Source organism: Rosa rugosa, chromosome 5 (assembly GCF_958449725.1).
Source record: "Rosa rugosa chromosome 5, drRosRugo1.1, whole genome shotgun sequence".
NCBI classification, from domain to species: domain Eukaryota; kingdom Viridiplantae; phylum Streptophyta; class Magnoliopsida; order Rosales; family Rosaceae; genus Rosa; species Rosa rugosa.
The window spans coordinates 50757466-50781328 of NC_084824.1; the positions used below are offsets into that span (position 1 = coordinate 50757466).

A 23863-nucleotide genomic window follows, 5' to 3' on the forward strand; every position below is an offset into this window, starting at 1 on the left:
TCAGCGTCCACCCAGGCACCCAGTCAGCCTGCCACGTCAGCAGATCGGTCAATCGTCGGTCAACCTTTTTCCGGCGACTTTCCGGTCAACTTCCGGCGACATTCCGACAACTTTTTCGGGCCAAATTTTCCGGCGACCTATTTCGAGGTCTTTTTTTACTAAATGTTCCCGTTTTTTAATTCAATTTCTCTTCTTTTTCGGGGACTTGCAACCTCCCTTCTTCTACCCCCCTTTTCTTTATCATAGGGGAGACCAAATTAAGCCGAATTGTGGGGGTTCGTGCTCACTCCAAGCTTGGAGCTTGTAGAGTCCTCGAAACTTAGAGTTTGTTGAGATAAAACGATCGACCGCAAACATCATTGTTTCTATCTATTCCAACCCCTCTTGGAATTGAATTTCTTGGAAGCGACTACGCTCGGAAATTCCTAATTTCTTGGAAGCGACTACGCTCAGAAATTTTATATGTTTTCATGGTAGCCTTTCACGCTCCGAAACTAACCCTAATTTCTTGTTCTTTTTCAGGATGAGTAACCTGAACAAATTGGACTTTGCTCCATTGGGAACAACTGGCTCTATCAGAGGTGGGTTCGTGATGTCCGCTAGCATCTCAAGGCCGATGGAATCCTGGATACGATTCTCGAGCCTAACCAGCATGTGCTAACTGTGAGCAAGCTCAAGCTTTGGAAGCAAATAGAGCAGCCTTAGAGGCAAATACGGCGAAAGCCATCATCCTAATGACTCGTCATATGGATGATTCGCTGCCGTACGAGTGTATGAATGAAGAAGACCTCAGAAGGCTGTGGGTCTCACTCGAAGAAAGATTTGGCAACGTCCGTGACTCCCTGCTTCCTGATCTCGAAGTGAGATGGCATAGCCTCCGCTTCTGTGATTTCAAGTCAGTTCTTGACTACAACTCGGAAGCACTTCGCATTAAATCCTTAATGGAATTCTGTGGTAAAGAGATCACATATGCGATGTTGATTGAGAAGACTCTCTCTACCTTCCCCGTCTCTGCATTGATGGTTGCTAAGAACTATCAAATCGATGTTAATGCAAGACAGATCACAAGGTTTCATCATTGGAGCTATGAATGTCACTGAAAAGCATGACAATATCCTTGTGAAGAACTATAATTCGAGATCCGTGGAAACAGAGCATATTCCGAAATCCAATTATTGTCGCGCCTCTAAGAAAGGGCGCCAAGAGCGAAACCCTAATCTTAGGGATACTTCTAGACGTTCTGGTCCATATAATCGCTCTACTTAGGAAGGTAACCGCCAAAACAGGCGAACATGGAACCGAATAGGTAAACGTGGAAAGAGAGAAGGAGGCAACGCCTCTGGCCATGTTGGTGGCACCACCAACACTAAGAGCCATCTAAATGACGCTTTCAAAGCGCCTCAATCAATGGAGTTCGAGCAAAGAGATGTATGTTCTCGATGTGGAGTGTCTGATCATTGGGCACACATTTGTAGAGCTCGTGAAGAACTTGTCACCGCCTACAAAGCATATTGTGAAGCAAGAGAAGCTCACTATGTGGAACAAGAAGATCAAGAAGATGATCTAGAGTGAAGGGTTGAAGACTACAAATCTGGCTGGGATCAATAGATCGCTAATTCTGTTTAAATCTTTATTTTTCTAAGAGATGTAATAGGAAATTGCCATATACTTTGTAGTAAATGCCAATGGTTTAGTCTTTCTTCAAAGTAGGCTCACCTAAAGTAAGTGTGATGTCTAGGAAGGTTCTGAGATTAGTGGTACTTAAGCGAGCCTTGCTCCACCGACATCTCTCTACTCACCTGGTCACATTTATTTTGGAATTACCGAAAGAAGTTAGACGACTAACATTATTTTGCATTAGTTAGCATTTGGATTAGATTCTCCTAATGGTTAAGAGACAATGATGTACTTTGTTGGCTTATGAATAAAATTTTGAGTTCTTTTCATTATGACTCAATTTTGATTCTGAGCATATGACTTTGTGACTACGATGGCTGGGCCATCAGTATTAATTCAAGGACATGGAATAGCCCAAGATCCACTTGCCAAATGGCACCTTGATTACTGTCACATAAACTCTCTACGCTCTTAGGGCAAATCGTACCCTATGAATAGCCAATGAATTCCATGCGAAAATGCATGTAGAGAACTGAAATGAGTTCCTTTGATATACCTTTAATGATTGCGAACAAAGGAGCATCTTAGAGAAGTTTATGTGTCTCTTTAGTGGACTCTATGTCACTATTCGAGCTATTAATCCAATAAAAGTTATGAGAGAAGATCTTTTGGATTTAGACACATATTGGCTTTGTCACGACAGGATAGATCATCCTAGTCATGATATGATGATCCGTCTACAAAAGACTTCACACGGACATCTTTTCTCTCGAGCGAAATGAAGCATGAATCAAAAGTTGATTCCTAGACTAAGTGTGACCGACGCTGCTGCCTAGGGCACCGCCTCCGTCCACCACCAACCTCGGGCTGCGTAGTCCCTATCCATGACTCCATGGATGGCGTCCATCGTGGTGATGGCGCCCCAGGTGATGCTGCAATCACCAACTTGCTTCAGAATAGCTTTTCAGACGCTCAGGCCTAACCAAAATTCTCATTGGTTGCTTCTTAAGCCTCTGGCTCCTTTTACAAAGCTCATTCGTTAGGGAAATTAGGACTAAGACCGTCCTATGCAAAGGATATGAAAATACTCATTATGTTCTTACATAGAATCCGTGGGGATTCTGTGGACTAGTTCAACCAACTTGCGGACGTTTAAATATCTTATGATATTGGTTGACACGCAAACACGTTGGTCACGTGTTGTGCCATTGTCCACTTGTAAATGCTGATTATGCTACACTCCTAGCAAATATCATATGACAACGGGCTCACTCCCCGGATCATCCTAATTCCGTCAATTGGACTTGACGATGCTTGAGAGTTTACATCGAAGACTTTCGATGGTTATTGTATTGGGACTGATGTTGGACATCATATTCCCATGAACACACCCAAATGGTCTCGCGAAAACGACTACAATGGTAGTCCGGACATTGGTAATGCGCACCAATTTCCTTATATCCGTTTGGGGTGATGCAATATCGCATGCAGCTATGCTAATTCATCTATGACCCACCGCCACTCAATCTACCTCTGTGTTACAGCTAGTGACTGGGTACAAGTATAGTACTTACGCATCTTTGAGTGTGCCATTTATGTGCCAATTGCGCCGCCACAACGCTCTATGATGGGTCCTCACAGACGAATAGGCAACTACGTTGGATTTGAGACTCCAACAATCGTCCGCCACTTCATGCCCTTGCTAGGCGATCTCCTTACCGCTAGATTTGCGGATGTCACTTTGATGAGACAGTCTTTCCATCGTTAGGAGGAGAAAAGAACACAAATGTTCAGCAGGAATGACATGAATTGTCGTGGTCTGTCCCCACTATGTCTCATCTCGATCCCTACTAAAGTGACGAGATCACACAAATATGCTGCAAACATGCCTGCAAGGAAGGACGTCCCTACGAGAGGACGTAGCGCTACCCTACACGGAGGTAGGCATGGCGCCAACGCCAAAGAGAGTGGCACTTTGGCGTTACAGGCCATGGCCCCAGCTAGGATGCATGGGAGGCCCGTGGCTTTCGGAGGATACTTTGGCACATTGCAATTCTTTGATCATCGACACTCAAAATCCGTCTCATGAGTATCTTCCGGGTTATGGTTATCGTTGGGGGACACCTCAACGTCAGAACCTATTCCTGAGAATATAGAGCTCTATGAAACTTACACTACTGTACATGAGACGTGGGATAGAAACTCCATCATAATTGATGATGTAGTTGCGCATTTCGTTGCACATGAGTTTGTTGAGTCAGATGATATCGAACCACGCTCCGTTGATGAATGAATGCCAACGTAGAGAAATCTGGCCTAAATGGAAAGATGCGATCCAGGTTAAGTTGGATTCTCTAACGAAGAGGAAGGTTTTTGAGCCAGTGATGCCAACACCTCCTGACATAAAACCTATTGACTAATGGGTCTTCATTAGAAAGCGTAGTGAGAAAAAGATATGGTAATCTTGCCTTATGGCGCAAGGCTTCTCATAAAACGCCCTGGAATCGACTACGATGAGACATATTCTCTCGTAATGGATGTCATTGCACTCCACTATCCTGTCAATTTGGTAGTTTCCGAATAACTGAACATCCAGCTTACAAATGTGGTCACTACGTATCTCTATAGGGATCTAGATACGGAATATACATGAATGTTCATGGTGAACTTCATTTACCCAAGTCAAGTAGCTCTAGACCACGGAGCGCGTTTACAAAGAGGTTGAAACGCTCACTAAAGTGACTACTTGATTGGGAAGGGATATGCCCACAAGTTTCCATAACAAGTTTCGGATTCTATCGCGGTTCATGTTGGACATGATCTTCATTAGAAGCTCTTAAAGAGTTAAGGGAAACCGCTGAACACTTGAAATCCGATTTTGAGATGAAGGATTATGGGAGAACACGATTATGTCTCGGTTTGAAACTTGATCATCGTGTTGATAGATGCTTAGGCATTTTGACAAGGTCAAACCTTCAAGCACCCCCATGATCGTCTGTAGTCTTGATCCTTAAAAGGATCCTCTTCGTTCGAAGGATGATGACGAAGATGCGCTAGGGGCAGAAATGCCCTAGTTAAGTACAATAGGCGCATTATTGTACCTAACTCAATGCACAAGACCGGACATCTCATTTACCATGAACTTGTTAGCTAAGATATAGCTCTGCGCCAACGCGACGCCATTAGATTGGTGTAAAAGATATCCTTCAGTACTTGAGATGTACGATTGATATGGGCTTGTTCTATCCCTACAGAGAGACGATGGATTCAAACCCATCACACACCAGGAACGCCGCAACACTGACCTGCGTCCATTATCCCCATCCCAAAACGACATGTGTTTTGGAAGGTTTTGCTGATATTGGGTATCTCTCTGACCCATACAAAGGTCATTCCCAAACTGGTTAATTGTTCACCATGGGTAAAGACAGTGATATCTTGGAGGTCTATAGAAATAGACCCTAGTCGCTATATCTTCGAACAATGCAGAGATCATTGCTCTTCACGAAATGGTTCGTGAATGTATATGGATTGAATCCATAATTACGCATATTCGAAAAGTTGTGGTTTGAAGTCTACCACAAATGAGCCTATACAAATGAAGCAAGGCTACATCAAAAGCGACAACACCAAGGATAATCAGCAACAACAGACTCTCCTCAAGATCAAAGTGAACTAGGCTCAATCTGAGGACAGTGTGGCAGACTTGCTCACTAAGTCATTGCCTAAATTCCACTTTCGAGAAACATGTTGGTTGCATCGTTTGCGGAAGTTATCCGAACTCCCATGACCGTTGTCATCAGGGGGAGATGCAGACATCAGAGGGAGATGTTTACATGTATGGTCTCGAAACGTGAAGGGTGTGTTGTGCTCTTTTCCCCCTTCGACAGAGGTTATTTTTATCCCACTGGGTTTTTGTTACTTGGCAAGGTTTTTAATGAGGCAACGAGAGAAGCACCGCATTTAGGCAACACAAGGGGGAGTGTTCAAGTAAAACTCTAATTTGTGTTTGGCCCAAACTCTAGGTTACTTAACCTAGTGGTAATAGGGTTACATTAGAAGCATCTAGATTCCTATTCAATGTAAGATTACTTTCCTTGTATGATTGAGATTCTATGCATTGTAATCCTCTATATAAAGAGGCCCCTATTATCAATGAGAATACACAGCAATTTTCTCTCAATTTCTGATTCCCTAAAACAGCCATAAGGTTGTTTTTCAACTTTTTAGAAAATCAGTTTATAAATCAACTTGGAGACCTAAAAATGGTCATTTTTCAAAATTAATCTGATTCTTCATAGGGATAATTATGAATTTTTATCTTTTCATAAGGTCGTTTTCAACTTTTTAGAAAATCATTCAAAGAATTCTAACCAAGCCTAGTTATAAAAACAATGCATTTACCCGTTTAGCAAATTTGGAAATTTGGGAAAACATCACCAATGGTCACTGAGTTATGACTTATTCGACACTTAACTCACTGTATTTTCAACAATATCACTTAACTCACTCCGTTTTACATCCGTCTTTCACTTAACTCACTGTCGTTAATTCTGCTGTTAAAAGCTATTAAAATTGAGGGTATATTTGTCTAAATACTAAAAAAGTGCATTTCTAACCTTTTTTTTTTTTTTAAGTCAATTTTTTTTTCAAATTATATTTAAGTTAAAAAAATGATTTTTTATTAGAAATCTCAGAAATTTAAAAAATTGAAAAAAGTCTAATAAATGTAAATTAAGGGTATATTTGTCTAAACACTAAAAAAATGCATTTCTAACTTTAAAAAAAAAAAGACAATTTTTTTTCAAATTATATTTAAGTTAAAAAAATCATTTTTATTAGAAATTTCAGAAATTTAAAAAAATTGAAAAAAAAGTCTTATAAATGTAGTTTTTTAAAGTTAAAAATGATTTTTAAGTGTTTTGACAAATATACCCTCAATTTTAACGGCTTCTAACGGTAGAATTACCGGCAGTGAGTTAAGTGAAAGACAGATGTAAAACTGAGTGAGTTAAGTGATATTGTTGAAAATACAGTGAGTTAAGTGTCGAATAAGTCATAACTCAGTGACCATTGGTGATATTTAACAAGAAGTTTTTGATGAAAAAAAAAAAATTTCTTTTTTAGCAAACAATATAACAAATTTCAATAAAACAAATCAAAATTACAAATCCAGCAAACATAAAGGAATAACATCCACCGAGGATTGACCAAAAGTCAAACCAAGACAACAAGTAGAACAACTTGCGACCAAAATAGAAAATATGACAACAATAACTCAATCCCTTGAAAACCCTAATCTGGCTAGGAGAAGGACACTGTCACAATGATAGCACCACCGCGAACAAAAGTCACACCAACTTTCAAGAGCACAGTTGGGCCAGATTCGAAAAGCTTGGAAGAAATCAACAATAATCCCAGTTAAGGAGCAACAAATTTCCGATCATCTCAGAACATATTATTAAACATGAAAAAAAAATTTATTTGATACATAGAAATTAAAATAATAACATGGCATCTCCAATAAGGGTGACGTATGTCATTTTTATTCTTGTCCATTTTTGGGCTCTCGAACAGTAAGAGACTAACCAATTATTGCATAAACTAGTACTAGATACATGTTTCAGGTCAAACTTCATTATAAAGTCACAGCTTCAAGCTGTCAAGCCCGGATACCTCATTTGCTTCCCATTGTTTGTAGTGGCACTGAGTATAATCTTTCATAGTTGTTTCTCGGTAAACTGGAGGTTTTTCTTCTGATGTCAACTCCTTGATTGGCCCATACAATCTTGAAGAGTTTTCTAGTGATGGTCTGAAAAAACATGCCACAGAAATTCTGGGACCTTCCTTTTTAGCCAATACTCTGTGATTGACGCTTATGAACTTATTGTTTGACATTAGCTGCATCAACATACCCATTAGTTAGAAACTACAAAATAGGTCTGGTAAATTAATTTATAATTGTTGGGAAAAACAAAAATGGCACTAGACAGTTAAGTTCATTGTGAAAATTCAAGAGTGCAATAGAATTGAGCCTTTTAAAAAGTTTCTCAAATAGTTCATTAGAAGTGACAGCTTAAATAGAGGTTGTTTAATGTATTTGAGAAATGGCCTGCATATTAGCAACTTTTGCAGTCAACAACATACGGAATCGTATGCAAATATACAATGATGAACATGTGTGTGTATACATTATTTTACACGATACAACGACTTGTTGCTTCAAAAAATATAAAGAATTCATTGAATGTTTGGATTAAAAAATTGAAGATCTCTATAGTTCACCTTAAATGCAATGGAAATGGTGTAAGCATTATGTTGTGGACTCATTATTGTTATATGTAGTAGTTATAATAACAAGTTAATGACTTTCATTATTAAGATTGCTTATAGATTCTAATCATGTTACAATACGGATATTGTATCTACATCTATATTGATTAGTGAAACTTAATATACTTGAATATAAGATAATGTATATTGATACATAATATAGAGGAGTAATTAATTGCTTTAGAATTAGATCACAGATGGAAGATAAAAGGCAGCAGTCTCTATCATCAAAACACTTCCTGGTTAAAAAATATATGGCCCCCCATTTCAAAAAAAAAAAAAAAAAAAAAAAAATATATATATATATATATATATATATATATATATATATATATATATATATATATATATATATGGCCGGGTAACCGATGGAAAATTTGGAAACGGACTTACGTAAAACATAACTGTATTCTAGTATTAAATAGATTACAACTTCCTAATGGCAAATGTTGAATGATTTTTTTTTTTTGAATATTTGCCTGCTGCTCTATCATTACCTAAATTGTCCAAATTATAGTTAGCTGTTTAATATCTTGAATTTACAACATAGGTATCAGCTTCCATGACAATATATATGTCACTGGTACGTCTTATATGGTATGATAAAACATAAAATTGTGTACATGAAGCAATTCACCGTATATAATTTCAATATATATGTACTGAAACAATAGTAAATAGGCTTGGTGAATAGATGTGAAATAGAAAGCTTGCCTGCAAGAAATCTCCAATGTTCACCACCAGAGCTCCAGGTACATGAGGAACATCAATCCACTGATTTTGGTACAAAACCTGGAGTCCACCAATTTGGTCTTGAAGTAGGATTGTCAGAAAATCGGGATCTGCGTGTTCGATAGTACCAATAGCTAGTTCAGGTTCCGGGCATGGGGGATAGTAATGATTAAGAATCACATGCTCCTCTGCGCAATCCATGTTTTTGAGGTGATCAGGTTTGAGCCCAAGCGCCTCAGATAGCAATGTAAACAAAATGACACCTAATTTGTGAGCATGCTTGGAATACTCCATAATTATATCTCTGCAGATTGTGTAAAGGAAACCACATCATCAGTTCGAATAAAAATCATTTGTTGTTCATTTTAGCAAAACAAAATTACATAAGTCACAATCCCGTACAGTACACATTAGAGAGTTTGACAATTGATAACTACTTTTATTTTATTTTATTTTATCTATGTATTTGGATCACGTGAATGCTTGATAAGGCATACAAAATTTATGAATTTATAATATCAAAAGAAAAATAGTTTGCATATTTTCTTAATTTTCATCGTAATATCATGCTATTAACATTATATCTATACTATTATTAAGAGAAGTGAGTTTGTCAGTCAAAACAGGAAAATTTTACCAAAATATCCCTCAAATATTAAAAAACATTTGAACTGAAATATTTGAGAAAGACAAACTGGTCAATTCACAAATAAAAGAAATTTAACAAAAAAAAAATCAAAAATTAAAAACAAAATATGTGCCAGCAGTTTTCTCCACATTCTGTAGAATAACTTCCCACGTAATTATCCACACCTATAGGGTGTGTTTGGAGTCTAGTATTCATTATTGAGACTTAGCTTCACTAATAAGATGGAAAGAAAGGGCAAATGAGATGTATATTGGAGAACTAACAAATTAAGAATATAACAACCACCACAGGTGGTCGAGTTGGTAAGAGCCTCCAAGTGTGGAACCCCCACACCCAGGTTCGAATCTCGCCGACGCTTATTGGAGTTAAATCTCAATATATTCTTGGTGGCCAGGGGAGAGGAAACGTTCTGACATGATCCCCCGAGCACAGACGTCTCTCGTTACTACTCAAAAAAACAAAAAAAAAAAATAGAAGGGGACTTCTCTCATCCGACCTATAGTATAAAGATCAAAATCATTCATTTTTTTTTCGAAATCCTTTGAAAATAAACCTTTACTAAAAATTTGTCAAGATCCATTCAAAAAAAAAATTGTCAAGATTGAATCTGCGCTATTAAATAATGCATGCATTGACAAACTTGGTTTGGTGTATATAGAGAATATATATAATGCTTAAACTAACTTTCTTTTCGGATGACATGCACATTCGTAAATGATTTCATCAGAGAGAAATCAATCATGGGTTGTGAGGTTTCATAATAAAGTGTTAATAAATCGTCATTTAAAGGAGCACATGCATACATGTACGTAGTATGTGAAAGATGGTGAAAGGGGATTTTAAGGGATAACTACGCGCAAAGAGGTTAACCCAAAAACACGTCCTTCCCTGAAATTGCAGAAGATTTCAAGGGATGAACATACCTGCAAACGAGAGGAATTTCTTGAGGATCGAACTGCTTGTCACTTATGTTACACTGCAAAGTGTCCCTCCAATCAGCAAACATCAACATATAGAGGGAACTGCCAGAGAAGTACTTGACGTTCCTTGCAAGCTCCCTACTATAGTACTCAGCCTTGGCCTCCCTGGGAAGCTCGTGAAACCCATGCGTCGCCTCCATCATCTCCTCCATCACTCTCTCAGGTATCCCATGGTTCACCACCTGAAACAACCCGTAGCTCTCTGCGGCCCTCCGGACTTGGTCGATCACCTCGGCAGATCTTCCTTCATTGTCAGCCAGATCAACCACTGGAATACTGAAATGGCCAGATATCTTATGGTTGAGAGCGGTGGTGGGATCTTTCTTTGGACGGACGAAAATGGGTGGGACTTTGGTGATTCCGGCATCGACGATCCCTTTGACACCAGCTTTGGATTCGTCGAAGGCCTTCAGCTGCTCCAGACGATCAGAGTCGCTTGATTTTCCCAGGACCATTTTTACTGAAGTTTGATAAATGACTCGGTCGACTGACTGGGAAATGCAAAATTAGAAATAAGAACTTCTTATCTATCAAACCCGCACCGAGTTACGTGGTGGTGAGCAAAGTAGCTCCGACTCTTCACCTTCTTATAGAGCTTGTTTTGGACATGCAAATCAACGTGTTGACAATGGGCCTTTCTTTTCTGTATCAAAGATACAAATAATTCAACAGGCCTTAAATATACAAATAATTTAACTGGCTCTATTCAACAGGCCTTCCTTTTCTGTATCAAAGATTTTGATACATATAATCCAACAGGCTCCCCTTCAAGAAAACATACAATTCAACAGGCTTTTCTTTTCTAGTATTAAGGATACAAATAATTCAACAGAGACCAATTCAACAGCCTTTCTTTACTATCCACTCCACCGCCACCAACCAAATTCCTATCCATGACATCTTGAAGACGAATTGGAATGCGCGCCGCAAAATCTAGTTTTGGAGAGAGCACTTGCTTGGCCACCCCAACTGCATGTCACCTGAAGCTACTAAGATATTTATTTTATTTACCTCTGCTATTAGTTGTTAGAATAGTTAATTATTAAAACTCCAACTATATTTGTACACCTGAGCTTAAATCCTCTAGGTTGGAGATTGGTGAGAAAAATGTATCGAACACAGGCCTCCAACAGTCACTCAAATTACATTAGAAATAAGAAGTAGCACTCGTAAAGAAGGACAAATCTATGCCGAAAATAAACTTACTTTTTATTTCATATATCATAAGCTATCTAATACATAGAAAACGACCCATATATATAAGGTTTTACACAACTTGAAGAATAAGTAGACTTAAACTAAAATGATAAAAGCTAATTAAAAATAAATCTTAAATTAAATGTAAAGAAGATGCCTTAAAAATATCTAAATAATGAAATATCAAAGATTACAAATCTATAATTAAATGATAAATAATGCATTTGATGTTGCCCCCTACGCTTCCGCATCAAGGTGTCCTAGTTGGAAAGATTTCACCCTCGAATTCAAGTCTTTGATTTCGCCTTGATTGGAAAGATTTCACCCTCAAATTCAAGTCTCTGATTTCACCCTTGAATTCAAATCTTGAATTATTCATTCCTTTCCAAATGAATAAATAATTGGAATATCTAGCTAATGTTGACTTGAGAAATCTGCTTATCATTAATTAACCGAAAATTTGTCTCACCTTTCTTCTTTCTTAATATGGTTAACTAAATCTTTGGGAATCTGCATAATGAATGTATTAACTCCTACAAAGTCAACAAAATTTTGCTCAATATCTTCCCACAATATTGACATGATCACTTTTTTATTGTTGTCTCGTTTCTTACCATATACGAGAGCATCTTCCATTGAGCCAATTTGCCTGTTATGGAATATATCATTGCTTGCCCAAGATTCCTCCATTTGATTCGAGTTATCTTTTAAATTGCACAAAACAGTATTTTTCCATGAGCATGAAGACACCAAATCAACATTTAATTTTGGATCAGTAGCTTTGTGATTTGAATCATGAAGTGTGATACTCCAGAAATTCGTTATTAATTTCTAGGAATTTCCTGTAATTAATATAGTGTTCTTTTGTACGATTTCTTGAGTTGTTGGTGAAGTGAAAGAATTTCGGACGAATATTTACTCGAAACGTTTTATTTTCAAGAAATCAAGGGTTGAATTTTTATTCGTTGAGTTTCTCCAAAAACTTCTTTCACAAAAGTCATAAAGCGAGTCGATACGAGTTCGTTAACATGCGGTATGCGAAAATTGGAGATCGTATGAGAAAGTTTTATGGTCAACGAAAGTTATTTCTATTTTTGAAAATTTTGTATAAATTGGATATTTCAGAAATTACTTTCAGAGTTTCCATTTTGGGAAATTTTCTTGAATATTCCGGAAGAATTCTCTCACCCAGCTGACTCGACCGGCTAACCCAGCGAACCAACCCGATCGGAAATCGCTCCTTCGGAGTCCTCCGGCGGCGCCACCGGCACCATTCTCTTCCTCTCTCTCTCTCCTCGATCTTCCTCCCCATTTGGATCAATTTGCACCGTGGAAGGCGGATCGAAGGCCGCAAGGGGGCGGCGCGTCGTCGGCGTCGTTCCAACTGATTCCTGCTACTTTGGGGCTCGAAACCTACTGGGTTTTGTAGCTCTCCTCCTCCTCTTTCCATCCATGGCAGCCTTGAAGATCAAATCGAAGTGTGGAGCTCGGAATCGAGATTTGAAGTTTAATGGTCGAAAACTTTCGAGCTTGATCTAGCTCGATCCATGTGGAATTGGACTTGGTGCCAGGTATGAAAGTTGCTCATCTTGATGTGATCTCCAAGTTGGTCAGAGTTGATTTTGCAGGTTGTGAAGTTGGTTTGGGCGGCGCGTGGTGGCGCGTCCGGCCATATCTTTGGAGCAGTTCTTTCCTCCGTTAGCATCTGTTGGTCGATACGAATGTGTAGGTGTTTTTAGTTTTGTGATTGCTTGACTTTTTGGACGATTTAGGTTATTTTATATTTCGGTTCGTTCTATTTTCTATTTGTGAGGATCCGACCATTGGATGATCTTGTTGTTTCAAGAAATTGATCCTAGAAGTGTTTCGGAGACCTTGGGTGGTCTCGGATGAAGTTTCGTCTTGATTGACGTAGTCTTCGGTTTTTAGTTCACGTGTTTTGAACTTTAAGTGATTAGGTGCTTGACGAAGTCATTATGAACGGAGTTAATGGTTATGTGCTTTATCTCGTGTGGCGTGTGAAGACGCAGAGGGATATAGAGGTGAGTAAATCTCACGATATTCTTGTGTGAAGGGAGTTACCTTGTTACTTTCGTATTTAATATTTAAACTATGAACTATAGTTGGTATTGGTAGCATCCATAATATAATATATATATATATATATATATATATATATATATATATATATATATATATATATATAACTTTGCTCAGGTGTGGATATCCGCACCTAAGAAAAAAGGTATGGATTTCCAGTTTTGACCCACTTTTCGATCATATTTTCACATCTTAACCGTTCAGTTTTTATAGGTCCTAATGGATTTTTGGAACTCTCTCCAAGTTAATCTACAAAACTTCTCAATATTTCTTTGAATAACAATGAGTAGTTCATTATAATCATAAACATTATATGAGAAATAAGTCAAGAGATAAAAAATAATAGTTATACTCATCTTTCTCAAATTGAGATCTCCCTTATTGTCGAACGGTTTCTCTTGTGCACACTCCATGTTGTTGAATCTCCTTAAAATTGTTGGTGAAATTACAATAAAAATTAAAATTTCTCTTGAGAAACTCGTTGACAAAAGGCTGAGGCGCGGGTATCTCGCTCTCTTTAAGGAGATTCAAGCCCTCTGGGGAACAATGCCGGTGCACCAGAAATCTCTTGACTTGTCCCCTCCAGGATACAACAGCCCAACAACAAGTTGTGTGGCTCACACCAATCTGCACAAATTGGAGGAACCCAAAGCTCCACCAAAAGAACACCTTTCTTTGGCCAAAAAACACACAAGACACTTTGGGGGATTTCATAAAGAAGTTGATGGGTGAATAGTAGTGTTTCGTAATAGTATTAGGTAAAAAACAAAGATATATTTTAGCATGCAACAAATGGTGCTATTTATAGGCTCTTAGGACACTCCCTACAATTAATAGGGTAGTAACCAAAAGCCATATGGGTGACAATAATTAAAACCCAAAATAAATCAAAATAAAACACCATGAGTTACAAAATAAAATTCAAAATAAATTCTGAATTTAAACACACAAATAAATTCAGAAATTAAACACAAAATAAATTCACCCAAATTTAATTTCAAACTTTCAAACTTTCAATCAATTCTCACCTGTTCGAGTCATATAGTGAATTAGTGATGCTTACATGTCTCCAACTTCTTGCTGTCATTATTCAGTCCATACGACATCAGTGACAGCTAATATCCCCACACCACCAGCTTTTCATATCCTCTGGATCACAGAAAGAAATTCTTTTACCATCAAAGTATATCAGTTAACCAAATAGAAATTACTAATAAGACATTAATTGCAAGTAAGATTCACCCCGTGATAAGATGAACCCAGGAAACACTTGCGCTGGGTCCTCACCACCTTGATCAAAATCCAAATTGGAAAGCAATAAAAGTACCGACTTGGGGCTTTAGAATAGAGTAATAGTATCAGCAAGACCCAAACTTGGAAAGAACATGCTAGAGTTTTTTATCAAATAAGCCGGTACTGTTCCTCGGCATGATCTAACAAAATTTGAGGAGTTGATGTTGCCGAGATGCAGCTACCCAACCTCAATTCTTGTCAGAGAAAAACATGGAAATTTTTACCAAAATCAATACTCTGTTTAATCAAAACCTCCGAGCCCAAATCCTAAATCAATCACGTATATATGAAGATTTACACTAATTTTGAAGGAATTTTTTCGAAAAATATCAAGTCGATACCTCTCAGGATGAAGAAGATCGTCATGCACAGAAAGCTTGTGCTTTGTCTCTCTTCGAGGAAGCTCAATTACCTTGTGCTGAGATGATCAAACGCGACCTCAATCCTTGCCAGACACAAACATGAAAATCAATATTCTAGTAAAAATCTACTTATCCGACTGATACTCACCACCCTCAATTAGAGACGGAAATTCTCTCTTTACCTCTCCGCGGAGTGAAGAAGAGTCTCGAAGTCTCGATCGATCTTATCCGTAAAATAATGGCAAAACTGTAGTTGAGGCAAGTAGCAAGGGCAAAACCGTCACTCCATTTCAGGGCCAAGATGAACAGTGTACAGTGCCAACAGAGCTTTAGTATATTAAGAATTTCTTAAGAGTAATTATTTTATAATTTCAGAATACTACGTGATAATGTAATTTGGTGATTCAGACTAATAAAATTAAGGCAATTTAGTGGACTATAGACCATCAGCTCTTAAGTTAAAATTAATTTCTTAAGAGTAAATATTCTATGATCTCAGAATACTACATGGTAGTATCATGTGATAGTATGGAGTAATAAAATATAGGCATTGTAGTGGACCTCATTGCGGGGATTGAAATGAAAAATTAATTAAATGACCAATAGAAAACAAATGTGAACCAATTACATTAAATTGGACTTCAGTTCACGTTTTTATAGAATTTTTTTTTTGTAGCCGATGCTCTTGTAAATCTTGGTGATTCAGTTCAAGATATGTATACTTGGAAAGAAAACTTTCTACTTAAGTTCTAAATGCCTTTAATTTTAGCATTTTTGAATCAAGTCGGCTTGGAGAGTTTTTATTTTTGATCAGGTAGTTAGCTGTTAGTAACTCACACACCCATGCAGTGATATCCCAGCGCCAGGACACCTGCACCGACGTTGCGGCGAAAGCCAGGCAAAGCCAGACTAATCCACTGCACCGCAGACGCACGAACCCAAATGGTCCCTCAAATCTGCTGGCCACGGGATGGAGCTGGGATGCATCTAATTTTTTCCAATCTTGGAGAGTTATGCATCTAATTTTTTCCAATCTTTTCCTTATAAAGAGTAAAAAAAAAAAAAAAAAAATTAAATCAGGCGTGTTAAATTAGGAAGGTAAACGACAATATATTATGTGGAAAAAGCATTTGTCTCACGCATAATGCTGAAATGCTAAACATACATGCATCCACGAAGAGTTGCACTTAATTAATCGTCAAATTGCATGCATGCTGCATTGGAAGCACGTGGATTTTCATATCCAGTGCTTTAAGAAAAAGATTCCTCATATATATATATGATAAAGAAGGATTATGATCTTTGTTTAGGGAGGGAGTTACCAGATTTCGTAAACATGGTCTCCAGGAATTCAATCGACCCCGACCATCTCCAGCAGCTGAAGGCATTCGACGAATCCAAAGCTGGTGTCAAAGGAATCGTCGATGCCGGAATCACCAAAGTCCCACCAATTTTTGTTTGGCCGCAGAAAGATGATAAGATCTCCGGCCAACCAACCCAAGATCGTTTCACTATCCCAGTCGTCGACCTCGCTAACAATGCCGGCAGTCATGCTGAGGGGTCGACGGAGTTCGGAAAGTCAAACAGAACAAAGACAAAGGGAAAGTTTGGGAATTTCTGATGTATTGATCTTCTCCAAAGATGGAGTACATATACAAAGTATACACATCCCTAATAGGAAACTAATTACACCGTGATATTCTCCCCCTTAACTACATGATATCCTCCTTAACTATACAATCCTAATTATACTACAATTCCTACAATTATGAAGAGTGACTCACGCCAACACATACAGATCACGGATGCCCAACTTGCCAAGTGAGTCACAAAACGCCTTGCTAGAAACTGCCTTTGTAAGAATGTCCGCCAACTGCTCCTCAGTAGGTATGAAAGGAAAAGAGATGATTTGTTGATCCAGCTTCTCTTTAATCAAGTGTCTATCAACCTCCACATGTTTTGTGCGATCATGTTGGACAGGATTATGAGCAATTTCAACTGCAGCTTTGTTATCACAGAATAAGGGCATGGCTTTCTTCTGCTTGAACCCCAAATCCCTCAACAAGTGCCTTAACCACAACATCTCACAAACTCCACGAGCCATTCCTCTATATTCTGCTTCAGCACTAGAACGAGCCACCACCTTCTGCTTCTTACTCTTCCAAGTAACTAAATTCCCACCTAAAAACATAGAGTATCCGGAAGTGGATCGTCGATCAGTTATACAACCTGCCCAGTCTGCATCTGTATATCCTAAAACATCCAAATGCCTATGCTTAGAAAACACCAACCCTCTTCCAGGAGCAAACTTCAAGTACCTCAAGATCCGAACCATAGCTTCCATATGGGCCTTACTAGCTAGGATTATGCATGAACTGACTCACAACACTAACTGCATAAGCTAAGTCTAGTCTAGTGTGTGACAAATAAATTAATCTTCCAACTAACCTCTGATAACTTGCCTTATTCGTGGGTACTTGATCTGGATACTCAGCTAACCGATGGTTTTGCTCAATGGGTGTGTCAGCTGGTTGGCAATCGAGCATACCCGTCTCTGCTAATAAGTCAAGGACATACTTTCTCTGGCTCAACATAATACAATCTTTTCCTCTAGCAACTTCAATTCCCAAGAAATATTTCAAACTCCCCAAGTCTTTCATTTCAAATTCTGCTGACAATGCACTCTGCAACTTCTTAATCTCCTCAAGATCATTACCTGTCACCACCATGTCATCCACATAAATAATTAAAGCTGTAACTTTACCCTTCTGATGCTTAAGGAATAGGGTATGATCTGAATTGCTCTGCCTGTACCCAATCCTCATCATGAATGTCGTGAATCGACCAAACCAAGCTCTTGGAGATTGTTTGAGGCCATATAGGGACTTCCTTAAACGACACACCACCTTGACTCCAGTGGAAGTACCATATCCCGGAGGCAAATCCATGTATACTTCTTCATTCAAATCACCATGCAAGAAGGCATTTTTAACATCAAATTGTTGCAGAGGCTAATCAAGATTAGCAGCTAGAGACAGAAGTACCCGGATTGTATTGATCTTTGCTACTGGTGCAAAAGTTTCATCATAGTCCACACCATACTTTTGGGTATAACCTTTCGCTACTAGCCTTGCCTTATATCTGTCCACCGAACCATCTGAATTGTGCTTCACTGTATACACCCATCGGCACCCAACTATTTTCTTTCCAGGAGGTAGTGATACTAACTCCCACGTTTGATTTTTTTCAAGTGCATCCATCTCCACAGCCATTGCTTTTGCCCACTTCTCATCCTTCATTGCATCCTGCACTTTATTAGAAAGTGACACAGAAGATAATTGATTCACAAAGGCTATATATGGTTTAGAAAACCTATGAGTAGACACATAATTAGCTACATGATATTTGGTCTTAGCACACAAACTTGGTTCATATTTCTTGGCAGGCTGGCCACGATTGGACCGTTCTGGTAAGACTCGTGTTGGAACATGTGTAGAATCAGTTAAAGGAGTAACACTATTAGACAAAGGTGGGTCATGGGACAAAGGCAAACTACTACGTACCTCAGATGAAGATTGAACAAGGGAGACCACTGATGGAGAGGGAGAGACTGAATGATTAGGAGCTTCTTCTTGAAGGGTAGACGATTCGGCAATTGTCTTTTCTGTTTCGGAATTCACAATGCTCTGTTCGGCAGTTGCATGGCGAAGAGTAGATGATTCAGTAATTGCCTTTTCTATTTCGGAACTTGTAATGCTCTGTTCGGCAGTTACATGGCGAAGGCTAGATGATTCAACAATTTCCTTTTCTGTTTCGGAACTCGCAGCGCTCTGTTCGGTAATTTCCTTTTCTATTTCTGCAGGAGTGTCGTTGGTTTCTGGGGCATTGGACACTTCCTCTTCACTAACCGATCGATCGTTTGAGATAAAGCGATCGATCGTTGGCCCTGTTTGGCACTATCCTTCATAAAAAACACCTTGCTCCCCCTGACTATAAGTCGTAGAAGGTGGAAAATAACATGTATCCTCACTGAATGTCACATCCATGGTGACATAAAATCGTTGAGAGGGAGGATGATAACACTTGTATCCTTTCTGCTGAGTCCCATACCCGACAAAGACACACTTGAGAGCCCTTGCATCTAACTTAGAACGTTGGTTCTTATAGAGATAGACATAGGCTACACAACCAAAGACACGAGCAGGAAGGGTATTAAGAGATGGGATAGAGACATAACTAGACAATACCTCGAATGGAATACGACCTTGAAGAGAGGAAGATGGGAGACGATTAATAAGATGGGAGGCACACAACACTGCCACTCCCCAAAGGTATTTAGGCATATTGGCACTAAGGAGAAGAGCGCGACCCATGTCTAACAAATGACGATTCTTCCGCTCAGAGACCCCATTCTGTTCTGGTGTTTGTGGGCAAGTGGTTTGGTGAACAATTCCATGAGATTGGAAGTAATCACGAAATGAATGATTAACAAACTCCCCCCCCCCCCCCAATTATCAGACTGAAAGACCTTAATACGAGCATCATATTGGGTACGAACAAGATTATGGAAGGCTGTAAAGGCAGAGAAAACTGCATCTTTTGACTTAAGCAAAACAACCCAAGTTAATCTGGTGAAGTCATCAATGAATAAAACAAGATAATGCATTCCTAAAAGAGTTGAATTTTTGGAAGGTCCCCATAAATCGGAATGAATTAATTCAAAAGGCATTGTACTAGACTGAAAGCTAGAAGGATAACTAGACCTATGACTCTTGGCTAAAGAACAGATTTCACAATGTAGACTAGAATCACTTATTCCCAAAAAAAGGGAAGGCATGGACTTTTTCATGACACCAAAGGATGGGTGACCCAAACGGCGATGCCACAACCACAATTCATTCATCCGATCAGAACTCAATGTCAGGGCAACAGGACCTTGTGGACTTGATGGTGCTTGTGTCGGTCCTCCGTACATGCAATCCAAGTGAAACAGTCTCTCCCTTAGATCTCCCTTGCCAATTATCACCCGAGTACACAGATCCTGAAAGATAACATACATAGGATAAAAGGTGACAGAGCATTTGTTTTGTGTGTTTAATTGAGACACAGACAAAAGATGATGAGATAAAGAGGGTACATAAAGGACATTATAAAGAGTAATGGACGGTGTAACCTGGACTGACCCAATTCCTAAGACCGGAAAGGACTCACCATTGCCATTAGAGACATGTGTTATGGATGGGGAGGACAACGTGATGAAGAAAGACTTATCATAGGTCATATGATCAGACGCACCAGAATCAATTATCCATGTATTACTACCAGTAAAGCCAGAAACATTTAAAGCGACACCAATTTTACCTCGATTCTCCTGAGTTAGGGAAACATTACCCTTAGTTTGATCTTGACCCTCCACATCATAGAAATTAGGTTCTTGCTCCTGCACCAGTTGGATTGTCGCCTTGCTTTTCTGACCATTGTTACTTCTTTTCCAACCAGAGTTGTTGGAGTTGAGTCTTAGCAACTTGGGGCATTGACTCTTGTAGTGGCAAACAGTTTTACAATTGTTGCAAGTCACCTGATCGTTGAACAACGAACTAAGGGACAAATCTACCATTCTTCTTCTTCAAGCAGCAACACAAACCACAAAATTTGACACGGCTAAGGAAGGAGAGGCTGACGGCAAGGTATTGCAAAATTTAGGGTTTTAGGGAAAAAGGAACGGAGGATGAAGACAAAGGACAAACTCTTAAAGAGTACAAAGACAAATTTGCAGCGGAAACAAACGAACAGAGTCCAGACGGATCTCTGCTCTGATACCAAGTCAAACAGAACAAAGACAAAGGGAAAGTTTCGGAATTTCTGATGTATTGATCTTCTCCAAAGATGGAGTACATATACAAAGTATACACATCCTTAATAGGAAACTAATTACACCGTGATATTCTCCCCCTTAACTACATGATATCCTCCTTAACTATACAATCCTAATTATACTACAATTCCTACAATTATGAAGAGTGACTCACGCCAACATGGAAGGCCGCAGAGAGTGTTGGATTCTTTCAGGTGGTGAACCGTGGTCCGTGGGATACCCAAGAGAGTGTTGGAGGAGATGTTGGCGGCGGTGCGTGAGTTTCACGAGCTGCCGAGGGAGGTAAAGGCTGAGTATTACAGTAGGGATCCGATGAGGAAAGTTAGGTTCTTTAGTAGCTTTAATCTGTTCGAGTTATCTAATTGGAGAGACTGTTTGTTGACATGGCTCCAGAGCCTCTTGATCCTCAAGAATTGCCTATGGTTTGCAGGTATGTATGAGACGTTTCTTGTTTCTTCATAATCACAATCTTCTAACTTTGAGTGTTGGTGATTAAAAGCGCTTTATAGTGTGCACTGTGAGTTTTATCTAGTCCTACTGCACGTCCTAGAGCTTCCAATTCTAGTGATCACTTAGTTATCATTTTAATGTTGATGTTTAAATAGCCCTGAACAAATTTGACCATGCAATCAAATACAAATCCTTGCTTCGAGACTACTCGATCGATCCAAATGAAAACCTTATCTAGTTCTCTATATCGGGGAACGTAGGTTTTGTCAAAGATTAAATTTTGGTTCTTTGTGTTGGTGAACAAATTAATTGTTTTCTTGAAGTAATGGTTTGTTAAATTAATTTATCTGCAGAGATATAACTATGGAGTACTCTCAACATGTTTTTAAACTGAGTGTCACTTTGTTTGAATTGCTATCGGAGGCGCTTACTCGCTTAGGCTCAAACTTGAGCACCTTATAAACTTGGATTGTGCGAAAGGGCATTCATTGCTGATTGCTTAGCCACTACTATCCACCATGCCCTGAGCCTGAACTCACCATGGGCACCGTACCGGCAAACATTTTGATGCTGCTTTTATCACCATCCTACTTCAGGACCACATTGGTGGACTCCAAATTCAATACCAAAACAAATGGATTGATGTTCCGCATATGCCTGAAGCTTTGGTGGTGAACGATGGGGATTTCTTGTAGGCGAGATCTCTATATCATGTATCTTCAGCAAGGTTGTTTACTTCGATCTGATCATATATTTCGTTCTATAATTGATTTATATAGGGTGAAATTGTATATATATATATATACACACACACACACACACACACACAGATCCTATCCAGAGTGAGGCCTCACTCTGAAATTAACGTGTGAGGTTGGAGTTTAGGGTCACTTTTCGGTCTCATATCCACATCTCGACCGTTCAGTTTTTAGGTACTAATATATAGATCATCTCTGCAAAATTTCAGCCAAATTGATGGCCGTTAAGGCATTGATAACTGCCTTAAAGCTAGTACGGTTTAGGGTGGACAGATTCAGTTCGTCCATTAGTTTAATTGAGTTAGATACCTTAAATATCATCAATTTGGCTGAAATTTTGCAGAGATGATTTATACATTAGTACCTAAAAACTGAACGGTCGAGATGTGGATATGAGACCGAAAAGTGACCCTAAACTCCAACCTCACACGTTAATTTTAGAGTGAGGCCTCACTCTAGATAGGATCTGTATATGTATATATATATATATTGATTAAATTCAGTTTACCCCCCTAATGTTTAGGGGTAATTTCATGTTAGTCTCTGTCCTTTCAATTTAATCAGTTTACCCCCCAAGCTTTCCAATTTCAATCAGCCGTATCCAATTTCTACTATTCCGTCGAATTTGGACCGTTAAGTCTGACTTTTGAGGGCTAAAATGACCATTTCAAGACAAAAAAAAAACTATAAAAAAAAAGGAATTTTTTTTTTATTTTTTTCGTTTTATTTTTTTTTTTTTCTGTTTTTTTTATTATTTTTGTTTTCTGTTTTTTTTTTCATTTTAAATTTTTTTTTTTCAATCTTTTGTTTTTTTATATAAATTTTGTCTTCAACCTATACACCACAAGTTATAATAGGTTTATAAGAACAAAAAGATACTCTAGGTGGTTGAAAGTCTCTCGTTTATCTACGATATTTATGATATATCTCCAATAAAGAGAAGAATTTTAGGATATATCCCCAATAAAGTGAAGAAATGTCTGTGTAAATTTATTTTTTACAGATATTTACATATAAAGTGTAAAATCGTGAAGAAATATCTGTGTAAAATCATTTTTTACAGATATTTATAGATAAAGTGTAAAATCGTTTTTTACAGATATTTCTTCACTTTATTGGGGGCATCTCCTAAAATTCTTCACTTTATCGAAGATATATCACAAATATCGTAGATCAGCGAGCGGCTTTCAACCACCTAGAGTATCTTTTTGTTCTTATAAACCTATAACTTGCGGTGTATAAGTTGAAGACAAAAAAAAAAAAAATTAAATAAAAAATGAAAAAACAGAAGAAAAAAATTAAAAAACGAAAAAACAGAAAAAATTAAAATAAAATAAAAACATAAGAAAAAAATATTAAAAAAAGAAAAAAGAAAAAAATTCTTTTTTTTTTATAGTTTTTTTTGTCTTGAAATGACCATTTTAGCCCTCAAAAGTCAGACTTAACGTTCAAATTGGATGGAATGGACACGGTTGAGGTGAATTAACAAGCTTGGGGGGTAAACTGATTAAATTGAA

The 23863-nt window shown here is 38.3% G+C and overlaps 1 protein-coding gene and 1 pseudogene across 1 annotated transcript; one reads left to right on the top strand and one right to left on the bottom strand.

The window, feature by feature from the left end:
* Nucleotides 1-7263: 7263 nt before the first annotated feature.
* On the bottom strand, nucleotides 7264-10965 carry LOC133711845 (deacetoxyvindoline 4-hydroxylase-like). Its single transcript, XM_062137931.1, has 3 exons — nucleotides 10255-10965; nucleotides 8665-8986; nucleotides 7264-7518 (listed from the first exon to the last, which is right to left on the bottom strand). The coding sequence occupies exons 1-3, from the start codon at nucleotides 10764-10766 to the stop codon at nucleotides 7264-7266; spliced, it is 1089 nt and encodes a 362-aa protein (XP_061993915.1). The 5' UTR covers nucleotides 10767-10965.
* Nucleotides 10966-20422: 9457 nt separating this feature from the next.
* LOC133711846 (1-aminocyclopropane-1-carboxylate oxidase homolog 1-like) lies at nucleotides 20423-22283 on the top strand (annotated as a pseudogene).
* The last annotated feature ends 1580 nt before the right edge of the window (nucleotides 22284-23863 follow it).

Excerpts from the sequence above, each read along its gene's own strand:
- LOC133711845 (XM_062137931.1), bottom strand. The coding sequence starts at position 10,766 with ATGGTCCTGGGAAAATCAAGCGACTCTGATCGTCTGGAGCAGCTGAAG. Across the intron at positions 8,987-10,254 it reads GAAATTCCTCTCGTTTGCAG|AGATATAATTATGGAGTATT; the intron begins GTATGTTCATCC and ends CACAATCTGCAG. Across the intron at positions 7,519-8,664 it reads ACATTGGAGATTTCTTGCAG|CTAATGTCAAACAATAAGTT; the intron begins GCAAGCTTTCTA and ends ATGTTGATGCAG.